We start from the raw sequence: 20,878 nt of genomic DNA, 5'->3' as shown, positions 1-20,878 counted from the left end.
AAATTGGGTTTTGCACTCACTGGAAGGTGGTTCAAATGGCACACACACTAAAACGTTACTGGCGGCATACAGCTCCCCAGAGTCCTGTGGGCTTGGTCATTTACAGTGGGCTCTGCCTCCATCCACTGCATCAGCAGTGCCAAAAGCAAAAGCAGAGCGTGCTACTCCAACTGCAAACCAAAGGGCGGGGGGGGGGAGGGGGGGGGGGGGGGGGGGGGGTAATCTGCTTTCAGAAAAAAGTGCATGGACAAAATCCATGTTAGACACTGACATCTCCAGAGAATTCATAGAAACTACTTGTCCATGCAAGTTGCAAAAGACACTTTTTCAAATGTGAAAAGAAGCACTTGTTCTTTACAAAAAAATCTTGGACATGTCAGCACTTACCGAGGCGCTGCAATGGAAATAAATTTGTACATAGCTCTTCCTATTAGTCAATAGTGGTAGGATTCTTCAGAGGTGTAAAGAGAAACTGGAATAAATGTACTGCACCCATTTCAGCAGGGTCCCCATGTCAGTGTTCAGCAGGGTCCTGGGTGTAGGCTTACCTCTGGACAGCAGGCCCCTGCTGCCATCACTGTCTTGCAATATGTCTTGTAATAAGCACAGGTGCTAATAAAGTTAGTACAGTTGGAGTACCAAAAAAATCCCCAAACCTCTTCCTCCATTGGCTGGAGATTACACAAAACACATGGGTGGGGTTTTTTAAGAATGAAAGCAGCAGAACACCAGGATCTGTGAACTATTCTTTTTAACAGCAGTTGTCAAACCGTGGCTGCATCAAGCTTTCAGAATGTCTCCGTGGACGTGAGGTGGGGGTCCCACTATGCTTGAAATTTTAACATCAGAAGTAGGTAAATTGGGCTGTTACTACATGTTGACTTCAGCTACTGTGGGGGAAAATCCCCCAAACAAACCACACATTCCCTTCTTGTTCCCTTCTTGTACTGGTCTGACCTCTGTGTAATAACCATTTTATCCACAAAATGCAGCCATGCCAAATATTGGGAGATGCCAGAAGCTGGAGAAGGTGAACACACCTGTAAGCACAGTAAATTCTTGTAACTGGCACCCCAGAAGCTGTAGCCCAGGATCCTGCTGGTACTCAGTTTCCACCACCACCTTCCCTAGAGGTTAGTGTTGTAAATACTTGCCTTAGTGAATGCAACAGTGTTGTACCTTTTCTACTGTCATGGTTGCCAACATCCACACTGAAGTCTCTGCACGGGGTTTGTAATACTGCCTGAAATGCTGCAGTGCCTTCACCAGTGACTCTTGATTCTCTGAATACAACTACTGCTCCTAGTAAAGCCACAGCACCACAGTCTGTCCAACAGCATCCTCTAAGCAGCTTCCAAAAGGGACCTGCAGAGAATACAGATGTCACCTGTTTTACAAAATGTCCTATTGCACCTCTGGGAGGAGAAGCTCTGTAAATGCTCCCAGTTTACTAAACCACATAAAGTTCCATCCTTTCCAGCAAAGAAAGTGTGGAAATTTTGCTCTATGTCTGGAGCCCACAGACATAACTAATAAAAAAGCAGGCTCGTTTCCAGCAGAGAGGTGCATCCACAGCATCCGCTAGGAAGTGGTGGAAGTTGCTAGGAAGAGGACAGTATTAAGTCACCATCAGGCACACATGGGAGACACCAGAGAAGCGCAACAGGATCAGTGCAGAGTCCTCTTCCACCTCTAGTCAACATGTGCACACCTGAAGCAGGCAGGCAGCTCACATACCATCTCTGCTGGAAAAGGCTCCTCAGTCCTGCTGCTTCCTCGCTTTCTTTTCATGATCAACTGAAACACCCCAGGTAAAAGTGGCACTTTTCAGAAGCTGCATTACTGCCACTGTCAACTTTGGCTGTCACCAAGAACCCTCAGCAGCAAGAAAAGAAAATGCCCAGCAGCTGTGAAAGGAGAACAAACTGCTCTAGCAAGAACTAGCTGGGTCTAAGCCTTTCTGGCACCCACGGGTAAGCCACCCAGCCACACACCACAGGACCTGTGGGACCTGTGGTTCACACCAGCAGACATCTCCGACACACACATGACATCCAACTCAACTATCTGCAAGGATAAGCTGAATTCCAGGAATATGGTCAGCCTCCTGATAACACACACGAAGCTGTCATCTACCTCAGGGCCAAGCCACACCTCTTGTTCTCCAGTGAGAGCCATGGCTCTTTGGTGCCTCAGTGAGTGTCTGCATCTAGCCACTCAGACCATCAAGCGATCCAGCATTGCTTCAGCTCTCTGGTGCCTACTCCAGCCACTGCACATTGGCACGCCCTCAGGACACTCAGGCATAGAATTTGCTGGTCACCTCTCCTGCCCCTCTCAGCCCTCTGCTGCAACAGCTGAAGGGAAGGGGAAAAGGAGGGGAAAGAATGGGTCAGACACATGCGACCTCAGCTATCTCTCTTCAGCTGGAATGAAGGCACCAAAATGAACCCGCTTCAGCACTAGATGTGGACAGACTCAGTCACACCTCCTCTCATGCAGGCACGTGACGGAGAGGCAGCTGTAGTTAATAGCTTTGTCCCTGGCGCCAAGAGGAAGGAAGAAACCTTTGATACACAGCAAACCAAGGCAAAATACACCGCTAGAAGATGCTGAACAATTTCTGTGCACAATGAAAACAGCTGGCTGGGCTAAGGCAGTTCTCACAAAGGGAGAAACATATACATTTTGGCCATTCAGCACTCTTTGGGCTATGATGAAGTGTCTCCTTCCCCCACCTCTCATGCGTACACACTCCCGCTTCAACAGCCTGTGATGCAGAACACCATGAGCTGCAGCAGCAAAACTCAGCAGTAAAGAGATTGTTGTGCACCTTATTTAAAATACTGAGGTGTTTCTGCCCCACCCCCCCATTTGCCACCCCCTTTTAAAGTAAACCTGTAAATTAAAAAGGGGCGGGGAAGAGAAGGTTTTGGACAAGGAGAAGTACAAGGGACAAAACTGGAAACACAACCCTCACTGACTTTACTAGCATGCAATCTATGTAACATTAATATACAAAGCCTGTTTACCTTGGCCTGGTCTATGACCATTACATCACATCATCCCCAAATAAGCAATAGAATTAAAATCTGTACAAAATAAAAAGATGCATAAAACTCAACAAATTTCTTTACATTAGTACTGCATAATAAAGCATAAAACCAGCAGGAGGTGACCCAGAAATTCCATCCACAGCAGTTCTTGCAGGATAAACAATTCTGTGTTCTATCAGCAGGGACCAAACTAACCCCTGGCCCATCAGACCAAAGCCAGTGCTTCAGGAGCTGTTACACAGCTGTCCTGAAAGTGGAACCACTAAGGGTTTTGTAGCCTCATCTTCTGTGCTGGTCTCTGCAAGCGTTCATCTCACACTGCTCCGCTCTCACAACACAGAAAGCTTGCAAGATGAAAAACCAGCTGACTGAAGATAAAGTATCACACACAGTGGGAGAACGCACTACGCCACCCACCTGCCAGAAGTGTTCAAGCACAAGCTCTTGCTCAGACTGGGTTAAGACATGTTTCACTAAAGTGTGACCTGCCAGCTGCAGCTTGGGTGCACAGGCAGAGGTTCAGCTCTCACTTAAGAAATCATTAAGCTGCCCTAATGATGCATTTGAGCACTGTGGGCTCAGTTTTTGCCACAAACATATCCAAGGTGAGAGAAGCCAGGAAAGCTCTAATATCCCTGGAAAACACAGCTGTCCTGTAAGCACCAAAGGCTTGTGAATGCTGCTGTTCAATCACCTTTGCTAGAAGCACCACCTCCCTGTGCCAAAAGCTTAGACCTGCCCAATGATACTAGACAGTTATTCCAGTGACTGCACAACCAGTGGTTCTGGACTTGCTTCCACAGAAATGATGGGCTGAGGGAACTGAACATGGCTGCTTCTCTAAGTCTTGCTGCAAGAAAACTTTTCAGAGAGTAAAAGGCTTAAAGGGTATCTGTTCTGGCACTCATCCCAAACAATGCTGTCAGCTTCCAGAAAGAAGACAACATGTGGATTAACAAGGGAGAAAGTGACTTCTATCTGCACATGAGTTTGTTCAAAGTTATCCTTCCTTCAGACTTTAACCAAGCCAGTTTCTTGTGTGCTGTCACAGCAGTTTCACAAACTCACAGCAGGCGATCACGTTCCTCCATGGCCTACAAACACACCTATTTGTTTGTTCCTCTTGCCCTCTGAGCAGCTATGGCACCTCCCTGCCCAGGCTGGCACCAAATCTGCACCTCCATGCTAATACTGCACTAACTACCAAGCAAAGGGCTGGGTCAGTTACCTGTAGTGGTTCCAATGCCATCGCACATCCAGCCCCGCTCTCCTGTGCACTGCTCTGTTTAACACTGGCCCCTCCAGCTGCAGCATTGTCTCACCTTGGACACGCTACTCTTGGTACCAGCTAGAACTTGGCCAGGTGACATTCTAAAGATGCCCTTGCCCAGGAGGCTCTCAATTTGCAGGCTAACAAGACTTAACAGGAAATTTAATTAGTTAATGTATGATATTTACCCACAGGTAACATTTAGATGTTCCTAAGGGCAGATGAGTATAACCATCACTTACAGTGATCTGCTGTGTACAATCACTGAGCAGAACTGTTAACTGAGACTAGATTAGAAAGCAAAGTATCACAAGGGGCTACAGAGCCTTTACCTGGTATTACTCCACCCCAAGCCACCAGTACAGCTCAAAATACCTATTATAATAAACAATGGAGAGGGCTAGGGGAAGAGCTAGGACTACTACTAGTTACTGCTTGGATTTCCATGGGAAACCAGTACACACAACAGCCCTTTTTGCTTCCACTGAAGAGATTTTGGCAACAGACATGAAGACGACAATTGCCGTTTGTCCTGCCTCTGCACAGGGCTCTCACAGTACTTATGCAAATCTAGTCGTCGAGTACAAAATAGCCAATTTACAATACCTGATTGGATTTTTAAGATTATATTGTGCATAAAACTGAAGTTGGGGGCAAGTTTCTCTAGTGCAAGCAGGCATGAATAGATTTGAACCTTAGATCACACCCCCTAGAGTTAATCCTCAGACCCCAGGAGGACCTGTAAACTTTGTTTCGCCTTCACCATCAACGGCATCTGTGAGTTCTGTTTGAACCGGCAGCAACCGTGGCAAGGAGCTCGCTGTGGAGAGGAGCACAGTTACATCAGTGCAGAACACAAAACAAATATGTGGCAATCAGAAGATGAGAAATGGGGGTGGGGATCCTCTGGGCTGCAGCCATCTGAATTGTCTAAACTGAAAGGTGAGTGAATGAAAACCGGCTCTGCGTGCCCTGTGTCAGCCTACGTGTGCAGAGCAGCTGCAGAAGTGTTTATGCTAAAGAAGCATCTAGCTATCTGGAAGTCAGTTACAGGAACGTCTCTGTGTAGAAATCCCAGTGTTTGCTAGCACATGACTGTTCTTCCAGCTGCACAGGAGTGTAGTGTAGAAATAGGAGGGATGTCCACTGGCCAGTAACCTTCACCACAAGCATCCAGGACATCCTCGGTGCCAGGCACTGCTTCCAATGGTAGTACCATGAGGGCACACGGGACTCCCGAGACAGATCCCAAGGCCTGTCAGAAGTCTGAATTCGAATGAAGTATGAGCTAATCAACAAGTTTGTTACATCTGAATGGGTCAGCTTAATTCAAAGTCAGATAGCTCAGGATAGCTCTGCTGGCAGCTGAAGAGCCATTTGTTCAAACAAATCACTATTGTCTTATCATGAGAGGGGAAAAGAAAAAAAAACCAAACCAAACCCAAAAGAGTGGTTGTTACAATTATCCTTCATTCAGTTATACTGGATGGGGCCCCAGAGGCTGGTGGAGATCTGGGAAGCCCTGACAGCTCCTGCAGCAGGAGATGCAGTGTTCTGTCCTCGGGTCTTCACTCTGAGTAATGCATGATCGACTCCACATAGTTCCCCGGGAACAGCCCCGTCACGCCATTCATGACCCCCTCATACCAGCCATCATCATTTTTCTTGATGACATAAATGATGGCACCTTCCTGAAATGAGAGCTCATCTTCCTTGTCCTTGGTGTAGTCATAGATTGCCACCACTAGGAAAGAACAGAATGTGAGTGTTAGGAGAGGTAGGGGAGGAGGAGGAAAATCCAATCATCCTCACACAGGCACTGCCTCACCTGTGTGAGGTGTGCACCGAAAGACCTGCTGAGAGAAACAGTTGCTTCCATCCCCTTTTGTATGAGCTCACACTTTGAAGCACATGACCCAGGAGTCCTTTAACTCTTCTATTCTTACTATTTCCAGACCCATCAGAGGAAGTGTCCAAGTGTATGATAAACTTTTGGTGTGGAATGATACAATGAGGTGGTTATGAATCCCCATGGCTATGACCACTCAGAACTACTCCTACATGTGCTAAACCAGGTCTCAGCACAGGAAAGAGCAGGAAAATATGGAAGAGGTAGTGTAGCAAGAATTCCCTTCAGGCCACAGTACAAGTGAGCCAAGGCTAATATCCCAGACTTCCATCTACCTTAACTACTCCCACATTTAAATCTCTAAAGGTCACCTGCATCTCAATATCCAGCAGCCACTCCCAGGGCACACAGCACCAAGGGGGCAAATCCCTGTTAGAAGCCACAAAGAAGGAAGGTGGAAATGTACACATACTGTATCAGGACATTTTTCTTACAGCTGCAGAATACTTTAGTGATGGCACCAAAGTTGTTAGGAAAGGCAAAGAAATTGGACAAAGCACTTGGAAATAATAAATAGAACAGCCCTGAAATGCCAAAAAATAGACATAAAATTGATACATTTTTCCAATCTCGGTGCTATCATTATGTGTTTCATAGAGAAAGTTAGCTATGCCAGACTCTGAGCACTTTACCAAATAGCATCAATCACAGCTTTGAGAACTTGGCAATGAAACATGCAGTGCTGCCACTAAGGGGAAAAAAAAGTATGTTGGACAGGGATCCTAAAATCTTGTGCTGAGGATAGATAGAAAGATACTCTAAACTAAAGCAAGGATTAAAAATTAACAGCATGTGCTCATAAAACCACTGTCCAAGAATCCTACTAAACTCATCATTCTTTTCAAAAGAAAAGAGGTCATTTCCCTTTTGAGGGAGCAAAGGAATCAACACAAACCAACACTAGGGAAACCTGGATCCAGAAGAGATTATAAAATATACAGATCAATCCCAGTGGAAAATCAGAGTATGCAAAGAATTTCTTTTATCATGTGCATACTTTGAAAACACATATTGTTAGTTCCACAATTGTGCCAACAATTGTTAAGTAACTTATTCTGTACAGTTTTAGACATATAATTCTAAGCAAACAAAACACCTATGGAGAAACAAGTATGATTTTAGCTTGAAAAACAAGTGTATGAACATGTGATGCATTCAATTTAAGTCCTTCAAAATTCCTTTCTAAGGGTTTATGAAATGTCTTCCTAGAGCCACTGTGCTATTTTTCTTCATTCTCTTGATGACAATAATCATCATCATCATCCAAGGACCATGGTAACTTCCAATTCCTTTCTTTCTAACTTTTGAGTGTTCTCTAGTCCCTTTGGATACTGAATGGATTCACTATTTCATGATCACAAGAAAGAAACTCATCCTTAAATTTGTGAAGAAAATTTGCTTCTTGTTAAGCCTGAACCAATTTACCTGAAGCCTGGTTTTTGGTTTTTTTTTTTTTTTTACATCACCACTGCTTCCTCCAGCATGCTATTTGTGTACTGTCAGCAGTCCCCTCTCTAAAAGGCTGTTTAATCCTTCAGTCTGTAGTCCCACCAGGTCAAGCTGTGAGCTTGTCACATGCCCCAAGTTACGAGGAGTCCAGGCCAGCATCGCAAGAAAGGCTCCAGATGAGCCAGGAAGCAGCAATACTGACTCAGGAGGTGGCATCCTGCCCTGTCAGCCTAAGCCGGGGCTTCTTTTAGTTTCTGTCTGAATGTGTTTCAATGCAGTTATAAAAAAGAGAATTACTCATTTAGGTTGATGTTCTTCCAATCAGTGACCTTTGGTTCTTCAACAATTACAGAGTTTGGCTGAACTTTGTTATATCCAACTGACCACAAATGTAGGCTAGGCTGATTATCCAGCTGGAATCTGTGAACACACACTTTCTCTAAGTGGTGAAAGTTCAATTTTTCCTTCTGGATACCCATTTCAATTCATCTGATTTGCAGAGCCAGGTCATTTTCTTATCTTTTCCTGCCACACGTCCAGCACTGAGCTCAATGGAAAATTGCAGTGCACATCCCTGGACTCTGCAGGCTGGCTGTTCCTGTTACAGTCACATGGCAGTGTCCTCAAGTTCAGCAGCCCCAGTAACTATATCCTACTTAACAATTTCTCCATCTGTTCCAAATGGATCTGCTATTCACTTCCATCCTCAGCTGCAGGCTCCATCCTCAGCTCGTAAAGGTTCAATGTTAAGCCTCTCACACTGCTTGACCCTCTCCAGAACGGGGTCATACTGAATCCCATTCCAATACACAGTAGCTCTCTTGTATTTGGCACATCTTTGGTGTCCCAGCTTCTATTGCAAAGGTCATCTACCCTAACCCCATAAAAGTGCTCTCATATGAACTTAAATGGTCATATCAAAAGTACAAGTACAAATCCTAAGAATTGGGAATTCTAAGAACAAGAATTGGGAATTCTAAATCATAAGAATTGGGGGTAAATGTGTTGGAAGAACTACTTACTTTCATCTATTTTGTCCACTTTGAATCATGTGGAGCAGAATACTATTTATAGGAACTTACAGAGTTGCCACAGGATAAATTATTTTGCTGAATAAAGTATTTTAATTCCCAACAGTATAAGTATACAAATTATTTGAGTATTAAAGTCCTCTTTTAGTATAAGGTTTCCCATTAATTTTAAAGCTTCAAAGCTTGCTACAAAAAACTCACAGCCAAGCACTTCTCTCCCAATTCCAACAAAGCGGTCAAATCTCAAGGCATGGGCTAAGTAGAGACATTCATGTAACTACAACAGAATCCACATCTATGACAATAGCTCATTTTTTCTGGTATCCTAAAACTACTATTTAATCATTCTTCATATGATGAAAGCAGTTCTATTTTCTACTACTTTTAAAAGTGTTTCTAAAAACAGACCAACCTTTTCGATGTTTTGGTCATCTAGTTTTGAAAATACAGATCAAAATTATGTTTTTGCATGCGTCTCTACATCAGAGACAATGTTTGGCTTCTTATACTTTTGTTCTCCACAGGAAACATTTTCTGACTAAAAGCCTGACTTTCTCCAGCTTATCTTTAAAGACTCTCCTTCACAGTTTTGCTATCCCATGTGAGATGGAACAGATCTGTGTGTATATGCACCTACATAAACTATTTTAGTTCCCAAGCTCATGAAGCCCCACAGGAAAGCAGAACAGAACTATCATTCAAACATTATTATTTCCTCAAACAGAAAGTTGTTTCTCAAGGCACGTGCACACACCGCACCCCCTGCAGTATGGAGACACTATAAACACACACCAGGACCTCTTCTGCTGCTGACTGAAACGCTGTAATACCGAAGACTGGTATGAAGGAGTCTGGGCAGACTCCATGTGCGAAAGCAGGATGGCAGGAACACATACAAAAAGTTGTTACTCCAAACCTACCCTTTTCTAAGTATGTCCTCGGTGCCCAAGGAGGGTCCTCCTCAGCATAGGGATCGCTGTACTCCACCACTGCTGCTTCCTCCTCCTCATAATCCTCTGGAGGTGGGGGTGGAGGTGGAGACTCATCAAACACCTGCTCGTCCACAGGCGGTGGGGGGGGAGGAGTATCTGAAACTGAGCATAAGTAACAGTACAGCCATGAAGATGTCTCTACAACCATGGCAGCTGCTTCAAGTAATACTCTATCCCAATTAATGGAAGTGGGACCAACAGTTATAACTTGTGAAAATACACTAGAGACAGGAAAATTCAGAGAAGGAATGACCAGGTACCTCCAATAAGATTATTTCTTTTCCCCACCCTTCACAATTTCAGACAAACTTGCAGAGGCAGTAGGGAATGCAGAATTCTGGCTATATACAGACAAATCTTTCATCAACTCAATCCAAAAGCCACATCCAGTAATAAAACATTGCACAAGGAAGCAGAAAACTTACTGTTTTCTTGAACTCTGGCCACAAATCCCATTAGTGGTAACTGTGGAGTTACCTGTAGGATGGAGGGGGGAGGAGGAGCAAGGGATGCTGCCACAGAAATTAAAAAGAGAGGCATCCAGTTAGAAACACAACAAAGCAGCAAACAGGAAAGTAGACAACATCACCACTCAGACAGTGCAGCAGGCTGCCAAGAAGCTGAGATAAAAAAGACTGACATTTAAAGAAAAATGGCTCAGGTGGTTTAAGCATATTCCTAATCCTCTTTTCAAGGATATTTATCTATTTTTAAAATTTCCAACCCAGCTCTTTTTCATAACATTAAGCATCCATGCTGAAGCATTTTTCTAATTTGACTATGAGATTCCCTTAAGATGAAGTTTCTTACTACAGAATATAGCACTTTATGGACAGATCTAACTAACAAATATATCAAGAGGACTCTCTGCCTATAATCCTCCCCCTTTCAAATCTAACTGATATTTATAGAGGTGACTAACAGCATCCATGAATCCCTAGCAATGAAAATGGATATACCTCTTTTTTTCCAAGATGTAGGCCAAAACCCCCACTGAATGAGGCAGCTATTTCAGAGAAAACAGAAAAATATGCCTTTTGTGAACTGCGCAGATCTGAAAGATGCAACACTTCTGATCTTATTGACAAAACAGAGCAGTCTGTGCTGCTGCCAAACCACAGAGCCTATTCCAGATGTGCTGCCTGGTTTCCTCCCCACCTGACTTCTCTGCACTGATCTCTGAACAGCCCTTTCACTGGTACCAGAAGAGCTCTCTTTGTACAATAAGAGCTGCCTTTGTACAATATATGTGAGTTCCCAGTTAAAGGAGATGCTTTCAGCCAATTGCAAATGCTGTAACGTTGAACTGTGGTTTAAGCCTGGAATGTGAGTTTCAGTTATCTAGTTAAAACATCAGCTAACTAGTTTGATGAGAGTTTAGTATCACTTTGAATAATGCTGCAAAATTCTTTAGGCAAGTTGCAAGATGATTTTTCAGACACACCTTAGGAGAAGCACAAATAATAAATTTCTTGTTAGTATGTGGCATACAAAAAACATTTAATCATGTCCAAAGGGATTAAGGGGAAAAAAGTCTATACTTCATGTACCAGTATATTTATTTAGCTACCAGACAGAACAAAATAAACTTCAGGCTAATTCCAGAGGTAGTAAGAAAACTGACAGGTATGATGCAGCATTTTTCAGAATTAATTCACATTATCATAGCAAGAGAAAAGAGTTCTACAGCATTTACAACTTGTGTCTCAAAATTTCTTCTGTTTGCTCATTCCAGTAACATCTTAAGTGCTTTGAATTTCTTCTGTCACTCACATTCACATTTCTTTCAGAACCACACACCATGAATGAAAAGACTATAACAGCAACCATCCTTTTTGTTGCAAAAGTACCTCCATATGAAGTAAGTTCCATTATCTCACCATTTAATTGATTTCTCTTGAGAAAAAATGGAAATATATTTCTTATTACAGTTTCTTTGACTCAAATGACATGACCTCAGAGTATTTATTCCTTCAAGTGTAACCATGATTGCTGTGAAAAGATTTGGTCTTGCACTTTTTCAAAGCAGAAAAAGGGAACTCAAATTTATAGTCCTACTGAGAAGCAGTAATAGTCACCAATTCAGCATCCTTGTCCCTGCTTTTTCAATTATATACACTAAAAAAGTGTTTAATTTCAAAATGATTCATCTATTCAACATCATATGGATTCATACAATCCATACCTATCATAGGAGAGTAGCTCCAGTTTCCTTGGTCTCTTCAGTGCACTTTGTTCATGAGCTATATATATTTCTTTGAAAGAAATAGGAAGGCTTTCCATGGATAAAAATAAATCACTCCAGACAAGCATGCCAAGCAAATACAAAAAAATTCCCAGGTTCAGTTTGGGTTGTGTAGTTTAATCACAATGGTGATGCTAACGCTAGCTGACATCATTCCTTGAGTATCTTAACCCGTCAGTTTGTGCTTCAGTCTTTGCACTGGGCAGGGACTTTCACAATATTGTCTCTATATGCTATATAATGACTCTAGGTTTGACCTCTAAGAGGCAATAAAAATAAATATTTTATTACTATTTTTTTAAAATTAAATGCATCAGAAGAACTTTACCTCTGCTGTATAAACATCATCCTAAACGTTCTCTCCCATCTTCCTTCCATACTGACCACTGACAGATTTAATACACAGTTGCTGTAAATTAATTCAGAAAGGCTCAAGAGCACCTTCCACTAGGCTGCTTCAGATTGGTAAGAATTCAGCTGTACAGATGGGGTGGGGTGCAACCACCATCTCAATACTTGCCCAGAGTCTCCCACACGTTTTTTTATCCTGTGCTGAGCTCTACATTGCTTAGATAATGATATCCAAAGTTGCAATGTTACAGCACTTGTTAGGTGGCTTGGCTGGCAAGAGTGGCTTTGGGACAGACATATGCTGAGATCATTCAAAGTCTGCATTTCTTAATATTTCCTTTTCAGTTGTTAAAAAGGTCTCACCACAAAGCAAAAGAATTGTATTATCTTGAAATAGCTTTTAACAGAACAGGGCAATGCAAGTACCTTTCATCCTCCTGTCAAGTGAATAAACAAACATGACCAGGCCATCATTTTAATAAGTAACAGTACTGGCTTATTGCCAAACAGCCTACAATCAACAGAAAAGCCATAGCTGGCCCCCTCTTCTGCCTCTTATAAGGTCTCTTTCCCCTCTTGTTTTCTACATCTCTTCAGGAATGCTGAGAAAAAATCGTGGCCTTTGTCCTGCCACTGCTGAACCTGCTCCTTCCAGACACATCAGTGCCTCTGTTCTTAGGGCTTTCATCAATTATGCATGCTTGAACATCCTCTCCTTTCAAGGTGAACTCCAAACAAACCTTGGTTTAGTGTAACTGCAAAGCTAATAAATTCTGTATTCTGCTGGTATATACATTTATATATATATATATATATATATATATATATATATATATATATATATATATATATATATAAAAGTCTCCTACTACAACTTGCTTATTTATATTGTCTCAGATATGCCAGTATAACTGAAGTATTTTGTTTGTGATTTACAGTTCAAAGACTAATCACCATAATCATTACCTTCTTTCTGGATACACAGACAACTGTGGTTACGCAATTTATTTTAAGTCTATTTGGCATCTTCTATGTTTACCTATTAACAATGCAATGGCAACTTGCAGAGAATTATCCCTTTGCTAAAGCAAAAAACACACAGCAGTCATCAAAATCTCTCTGGATATACTGAAAAATGTCTTTATTGCAAAAATTGCTTTATTGTAATCCTGAAAGGTTTCTTTTGTTGCTATTACCCTTTCTTTCTTGCTTGCTTATTCCCCCCTTCAGCCTTCAATATGCACATAATGGTCTTAGAAAATATGACCTATTTCAACTAGGCTACAATTTAGCCTTACAACTTCCTCCACTTCCCTGTGCCCAGCAGGACTATTCATTTCCATCTCAAGCTCAGCTCACCCTGCAGGGGTAGCTCACAAACAGTAACAGTCAAACCTGATCAAACCCTTTAAATGCAGATTGCAGCATTTGACCTAATTCCAAGATCAGTGCTCAATTGAAAAAAAAAAAAACCAAAAACAAACAAACCAACCAAAAACCAACCAACCAACCAAAAAAAACAACAAAAGAAAACCAAAAGCAAATTCTACCCCCACAAAATACCAACATAGTGTTGTACTTGCAAGTCAACACTCAATTTTGCTGGTAATAGGACATTTACTGACAAGAAACCTTCAGTGTCTCTCCTGCATCTTTCTGCAGCTGTTTTATAAGAGAAACTCTCCCCTGTCTGGTATAAAACCCCCCTGGTCCCATCAGAAGCACAGGAAGGAGGACTCCTTAGTTAAAGGCTACTGTGTCATGCTGTCACACAGGACACTCACTCCCTGGTAAGGTCTCCTCTTGCTTTGTAAGGCAGATCACCCATAAAATAACATCACTGGTGGGCTTAGCAGATGACACAGCACCCAAACACCACTGGTGTCTCCCAGGTGTCTAATGCCTATCCCAGTGTAACGAGTACAACTGCTTGAACTGTACATTACCCAGAAGGAAAAAGCACAAAAGATAAAGACTGATTAATGAAGAATCAGCATTCTGGTGCAAAATACCCATCCCACACCAAAGCAGGTCCCTGGCACATGGTGTAGTCAAGGACTAAAGCTTGTCTGATAGGGACTGTGACATCAAACATAAATTATTTGGCAACAAAGCCAGCATTTTTTAAGATGCTTGCCATAATAAAAGCTGAACACTGTGCACTTGCACTGCAGCTTTGGCACGGCTACCAGCAACGTACTGAAAGTGCAAGATCTGCAATGGAGACAGAACATAAAATTTCAGAGAGCTGAAGGTCACTGTGCTCATCACCGCTGAGTTCAGTGGAGCAGCCAAACTTTCTTACCAGGGTTCTGGTTGTAGAAGGGGCCCCCGTTCATCTGGTTCTGAAGGCTCGTCTGCGATGTGATGGAAGGCGGCCGCCGGTACGGCAAAGAGCCCCCGATGGTTGGGGGCGTGTGCCGAGCTGCAGGCCTGTTCATGCTGTAGAACTGAACCGGGTGACCTAGGGTAGACAGAGAAATGCATTAGCAAAGAGAAGAATGATGCCTGCCTTCTCTCTACCTGCATTTAATTTCAAAGGTTTGGAAAGGTTTCTGGTGCTTTATTTTAAGACAGTCTGCAACCTAAAAGTCAAGCACTTCAGCTGCCAGACTGGCAGGACACCGAATGTCTCAAGAGCAATGCAAAACGTAACTCAACCAACTGCCTGCACTCAGCACTGCCTACAAAAGCCAGTGGGAAAATACAAAGGTGTTTAAGCTACAAATCCTCAAAATGAAAGAAAATAATCTCTGGTTGTTTATGTTAAATAATGTATTACAATAACTTCTTGTGAATTTAGTTATTTCTGAAGCTGCAAAAAACTCCCAAAACGTTACAGTTCTGCAACAAAGGAACATACATGTAAAAAATAACTGCAGGCCATTTCCAGGATTCAAAGCTGTTAACCCTCTGTAACTGAAAAACACAGTACTACCTATCTTACTGCCACTTAGAAGATATTCAGAGAATCATCTGGGGAGAAATGAATGTTAGAAACAGCTTGAAGGATGGAATAAATGAAGTCAAACTAGAAGACTCTCTTCGAGGGAGATGTCAATTAAAACAACTCAAAAACTTGCTCTGCATTTTCATTACTTTCTGTATTCAAGATATTGATTGTGCATCCCAGCAAGAAATAAATGAAGCAAGGTATCTTCTGTGCTCACATAAAATTATCTGGATTTTATACTGCACATAACAGTAAACTGAATTTGTTATTCCCATATGCATTATTACACGCCACAAACTATTCTGCTTCCACCATTTGTCCTAGAAGCAAATTTCAGAGTTTGCAAGAAAACAAGGGAAGAAGGGATAGTCACTGTGGTTGAGGAGAGAAGTAAACAGAGAAACAGAACAAAAGAATGCACAAATTTTAAAAAACCCATACTGTTCTTCATTATGCTGTGCTTGCTTTGCACAACTTCTTACTAGGTCAGTAAATAAAAATACAAGTTTTTTTTTTTTGAGCATAAGAGCAAATGCATGAACTACAGCGTCACATTCCCTCTGTTTTGTACCAATAATGTAGTGCACCATAAAAAAATGCACTTTTTACTGATAAGAAATAGCTAAGAAAAAGCCCTTATAGAACGGATTCTTTCCCATTTTTCCTGATGTCTCTTTTCAATGTGTGTGTGTCGCTCTCTCTGTTACTTAATACACTTGCAGAAATTGGTGGTGATTGGAGAGACGGGAGGGGAGAGGGCCAAGAGGTTTTTAAGGACCAAAAGCTGTGACTTCATAAGTGGTGACCTGTCACTCCTAAAATACTTTATTTCAGGCAAACCATACAAGCAACCTCACTAATAAAACAGGGAAACAAAAGATCTTAGAAATAGTAACTAATGTGAAATTTCTCTTAAGAAATTGTGAATGTGAATTTACAGTCATTAAAATATTAATCTTTGCTTGATTTTGACTTTTAAAAATATAGAAACAACATGGCTTAAGAACTGAGATACTGACAGTGCATCAAAAATGGAAAACTGATTGAGGCTCCATATGCCACAGCTCATCTTCATAAAAGTAGTTTAGACATCAGGATCATCTCAGATCAAAATTCAACACACTTTAGAAACTTCCGGTCATAGTTATGATTCTAGTGGAAAGATCTTCTAATTTTATATGAGCCACAGCCCTTTAAGCTACATGCAATTTCAAGAATGCTTCTGGAACCTGGTGCAATTTTCACTAAGAGATGACCACTAATAAACACACAAACCAACTCCCTCCCCTGTAAGCAGCCCCCACCATAACGTAAAGCAGCAAAGCAAGCAGGTAGCTACACGTGAATTTGGCTGTCTGAAGGAGATCTTTACACTGCAATCTCCTCATCAAAAGGTGATACAGGACAGTGTTATGGTTGGTAAGTGCTACTACACTCTGCAACTTCAGCACATGACAAAATGAGAAGTTTAGCACTAAAAAAAGGAAGTTGCAATATACACCCTAAGTACCACATATGAAAACAAAATGCTTTAATAGTAGTCTGCATAATAATTTGTATTTTACCTAATACCGGACACAAAAACCCTGCCCTTCTCATCAGTTCATTAAAGGGAGACTTGTCATTTGACAGCATTGAAGAAGCCAGTTATATAAATTACACTTTGCTAGATGCACTTTTCTTTTTTTAAATTGCATTTATGAAAGAGAATCATAAGACCCAAAACTATCAGTGCTGGTTCCTGCCAAACATAATTATGAGGTTCTCAGAATCCAAACAGAAATAAAATTATGATTTAGTGAATTAAATAAATGTAAAAATAATAAAATAATAAAATTATTGCTGTTAATAAAATCAGCACACCTTCAATTGTCTACTGTAACCATGACCTTATAGTTGGGTATTAGCAGATATTTTCTAGTTATAATTAAACCTTTTTTTTTAATTATAAATCACTGCTGCTGAACTAACTTTGCAAAGCTTTGGATCATGATCACATCTGGGTTCATCTGCCCAGCAGCTGGAGCAGACACTCACCTGCAGAGGGTGTGGAAGAAACAGCAGGGGGAGTTGGAGAGGTGAAGCCATCAGCAAGGGGCTGAGCTCCTGCAGCAGCAGCAGCAGCATCTGGGGCAGCGGAGGAAGGGGCAGGAGGAGCAGGAGGAGTGGGGGCAGGAGCAGAGGTAGCAGGAAGGGGAGAAGTGCCAGCTGAGCCAGCAGGGGCTAAGTGAAGAGAGGAGGAAGAGGTGGAGTTAATAAGGAGATATGTTAGCAAGGATTAGAGAAAGCCTCTGACTATTCAGTGTTAGCTATTTATTAGCTGCACAGTATTTCAGAATGCACGAGATGAGAAAACAATGGAGCTGTTAAAGAAAGGCTCATTCCTGTGTATATGGTAAATGGGGGTCAAGCAAATCCACTTCTTTCCAGGTCTGAAGGGAACACAACCCAAAACTTTTCAGTGAAAAGTATTACTTTTGAAAGATGTCTTTGCACTGTTATTTATGCTCCAATCTCTAGCATCTTTAGCTTTGTATAAATTAGAAAAATATAAAGAGAAAACCAAAAAATGTCCAGCTCTTTGTTTCAGAAGCATCATGTACTTCGCTGCAAGCTAACTACAGGCTCTTCTTCACTGAAAAGGCTGAGCAAAGGAAAAAGAAATACTAATAACACTTCCTGCTTCTGGGAAGTCTGGGGCCATTACACTGAGCAAGTATCTCGTTGTGACAATTCAGGCTTGCACTGATGTACTCAAGATTTACTCTGTGCCTGCCTCTCATTCAATCTAATTTTCTAAAAACATGCTTCTATGAAACAGCCAATGAAAAAACATTTATTTGCTTAAAAGGACAAGGGAGAAGTGTCCCTCAGCCCGCTAAAAAAGGTGCAGTCCTACCTTGTCACATGCAGGCAGCCAGGCAAAAAATTCTGATAAACAAATTAATACACAAAAGGAACATTACAGCACATCAGACACTCTCAGAGAAGATACTACTTGATTCAAACTCATATTATCAATAGCAATGACTCTGGGCTTCCCTTCGAGTTTAGGAAACTGCAAATGCTCAAGGTTAAAATGAGGCAGAAAGAGGAACACGAAGTTTCCATTTACCTGGATAGACACTAGGAGGAGATGGTGTGGGAACAGCAATGGGAACACCTACACTTCCACTTCCACTGTTCTCTCGACTGCTGCTCCGACTACTTGGGTGGCTTCCTCCACTACTGCCACTGCTGCTGTAAGAATCCAAAGTATCAGGGTATGAATATGATGCTGCTCATGCTGGAACATAAGATCCCTCACACCCTCACAGAGCATCTTACAAAATCAGAGAAGTAACAGGGAACAAGAGAAAAGAAGGATAATATAAACCTATACAAAGCTGAGCTTTCCTGAACTCTCCACTTGGACTACAACCCAAGAGGTTTTTTTTCAGTAAGTTAGCCTGAGTGAACTTTGCCAAAAATTAAACACTTCCAGAACCTTGTTCAAAGCACGTCATTCCAGGGTTGTTAAGCCCCTACAGAGCAAATACAGACCTTTTTCCTATAACTTTAAAACTCATGGAGTACTTAGACTGTGATTCGTATGCTTTCATATGAAACTACTAAAGCCTGAAAGTTGTAAGATAATAAAACTCAGTTTTCTTATCTTTTTAAGCCCACTTGTTTAGGCATCCTCAAGTAATTATTATGTTTAAAAAGTAAAGATTTCAAGGAAAGTATTTAGATCTAATCATATCATGAAACTAATTATCCTAGAAAAAAAAACTAGTCTCTGCAGAGCCCCTGGTAATGCAGTTTAGCTTTATTCTATGTTTGAAGCTATCAGTATCCCCAAAACACTATGCTACAATTTCACCTATTCAATCCATAAACATCAAAGACTGTTCAAGTATAAGCATCTAAGTAGCCCTTCAACATGTAGGAGACAAGCTGTGTACGAAGTCTTCCCCCAGTTTGGTAATCCTTTAGTAAAGTAGCATCATGACCTACCTCCTTGAAAGACTTCACAATCCTAGTAATTCATTAAGGACTCTTAAGTGAGATCACTAAAACTGAGGTGAACAGGGGATTAAGTGAACAATCTTAAAGTGATTCCCTATTCTGGTTTTACTAGTGCTCATTCTCATCACGCCAGTGAGATTGCCAGTCCCCAGGGTGAATGAGGGAGCTTCCCGGCAGAGGGAGGCCGGGAGCAGTTTCTGCCCCGGGCAGGCCGGGCCGGTACCTGTAGGTGCGGTTGCGCTGGTTCACCGAGGCCGTTCTGACGGGGCTCTGCTGGGCCGGGGCCATGGTGCGCGTCGGGCTCGGCACGTAATCGTTGGGCACCACCGGGGGCCGCACCGGCTCCAGCGTGCGGTACGGGGAGTGCCGCCTGCACGGCACAAGACACGCCACGGGCCCGTTAGGGCAACGCACACAAAACCACAGATTTCTCACTCTACGAAACACAGCTACATACTAATCAGCAACGTGAGCTTAAAAAATGGGCTTTATCTGCAACTCTGCAGTACTTATTTTGTAGGATGAGGGGGAAAAAAGAATTAAGGATGTTCTTCGGATACTTCAGTCCTCCTATCAGTAAACTCAGTTTCACATCCCATTCTTGTTTTAAAGGTAAGCCATTATCTTGCATTAAAATAAGCAACATGTTCGGTATGTATATACATTAAAACACACCAGCAAACAGCATTCATCTCACTTATAACACATTTCCGTAAGGTCAAAATCAGGTTCATAAACTTCGCACAAAATTACTTTCATCAAGCACAACACAAATAATGAACAGTGCCGCATACTCATTTTTCAGTTGTTTAGCACCATCTGTGAAAACCACAGCTAACGACATTTTACTCTACAGTATGTAATTTTAAGTGTTCTGCACTGATAAAAATGTTCCTGTTGGGAAAGGCTGATGATGCCCACTATCACACTAACATACAAAGAAGCATCAGTATAAGAGGATGCAGTTATAACACCTCGTGACCTTTGTGAATGGTTAAATAAAACCATTAAATCTCTCCCACCACAGAAGAAGGAACAATCTGCCCTCTTTTCTCTTCTGTTGCCCACCCAGTAACTGCACTTACCCAATAGTTCCTTTTCCTGACATCGGTGGACTTGGTGGCTTCTGGGTGGGTGGTGTAGTGCGAGGCAGCCCACCCATCTTCATATTCTGGGTGCTGACCTGCATGAAAGAACGGGGAGAAAAACGGCCTTCACTGAGCTCAGGGTCGAGGGGAGAGACACGGAGATGCCTTTAGCAATCAACTCTAAGTAGGGGAAGGTTTAACAAACAAAAAAAATTGAGAGGCCATGCGTTTTATATGCAATTTCCACTCTGCTAGAAGTCAAGAGTTGTGCTCAAAGGACTCTTTATTACATAGTTTTTAGAAATTGTACAAAAAAGTGAATTTGCCTTCAGGCTATCACATAAATGTTAAATCTCTGAGAATACAGATACTGTACCTAACTTAGCTGAACCTCCCAGTCATCTTTTGAGAAATAGGCAGTTATTTCACATGGCACTACTGAACGGTAAATTTGCACAAATATTTTTGAATACTGTTTAAAAATACTATGGCTTATCTAATAGGCCACAATCTAATGTGATTT

General features: G+C 41.9%; 1 protein-coding gene across 11 annotated transcripts in view; it reads right to left on the bottom strand.

The window, feature by feature from the left end:
* Nucleotides 1–5,725: 5,725 nt before the first annotated feature.
* ABI2 (abl interactor 2) overlaps nucleotides 5,726–20,878 on the bottom strand; it is a 33,523-nt gene continuing 18,370 nt past the window's right edge. For 3 of the 11 annotated variants that reach the window (XM_041403197.1, XM_041403199.1, XM_041403204.1), the window contains 7 exons: nucleotides 20,353–20,450; nucleotides 19,491–19,637; nucleotides 18,372–18,496; nucleotides 14,609–14,767; nucleotides 10,133–10,219; nucleotides 9,636–9,809; nucleotides 5,726–6,070 (listed from right to left, as the gene is read on the bottom strand). In XM_041403197.1, coding sequence (XP_041259131.1) covers nucleotides 5,895–6,070; nucleotides 9,636–9,809; nucleotides 10,133–10,219; nucleotides 14,609–14,767; nucleotides 18,372–18,496; nucleotides 19,491–19,637; nucleotides 20,353–20,450 — 966 coding nt within the window. In that variant the 3' untranslated portion in view covers nucleotides 5,726–5,894. The remainder of the gene's footprint in view (nucleotides 6,071–9,635; nucleotides 9,810–10,132; nucleotides 10,220–14,608; nucleotides 14,768–18,371; nucleotides 18,497–19,490; nucleotides 19,638–20,352; nucleotides 20,451–20,878) is intronic. The other 8 variants (XM_041403201.1, XM_041403202.1, XM_041403205.1 and 5 more) reach the window with 3 other exon arrangements.

The sequence above is a fragment of the Onychostruthus taczanowskii genome, unplaced genomic scaffold (genome assembly GCF_017590055.1).
Source record: "Onychostruthus taczanowskii isolate IOZ18803 unplaced genomic scaffold, ASM1759005v1 scaffold20, whole genome shotgun sequence".
In the NCBI taxonomy this organism is placed as follows: domain Eukaryota; kingdom Metazoa; phylum Chordata; class Aves; order Passeriformes; family Passeridae; genus Onychostruthus; species Onychostruthus taczanowskii.
The sequence above is the reverse complement of the archived record's forward strand: the minus strand, read 5'-3'. Positions and strand labels throughout refer to the sequence as shown.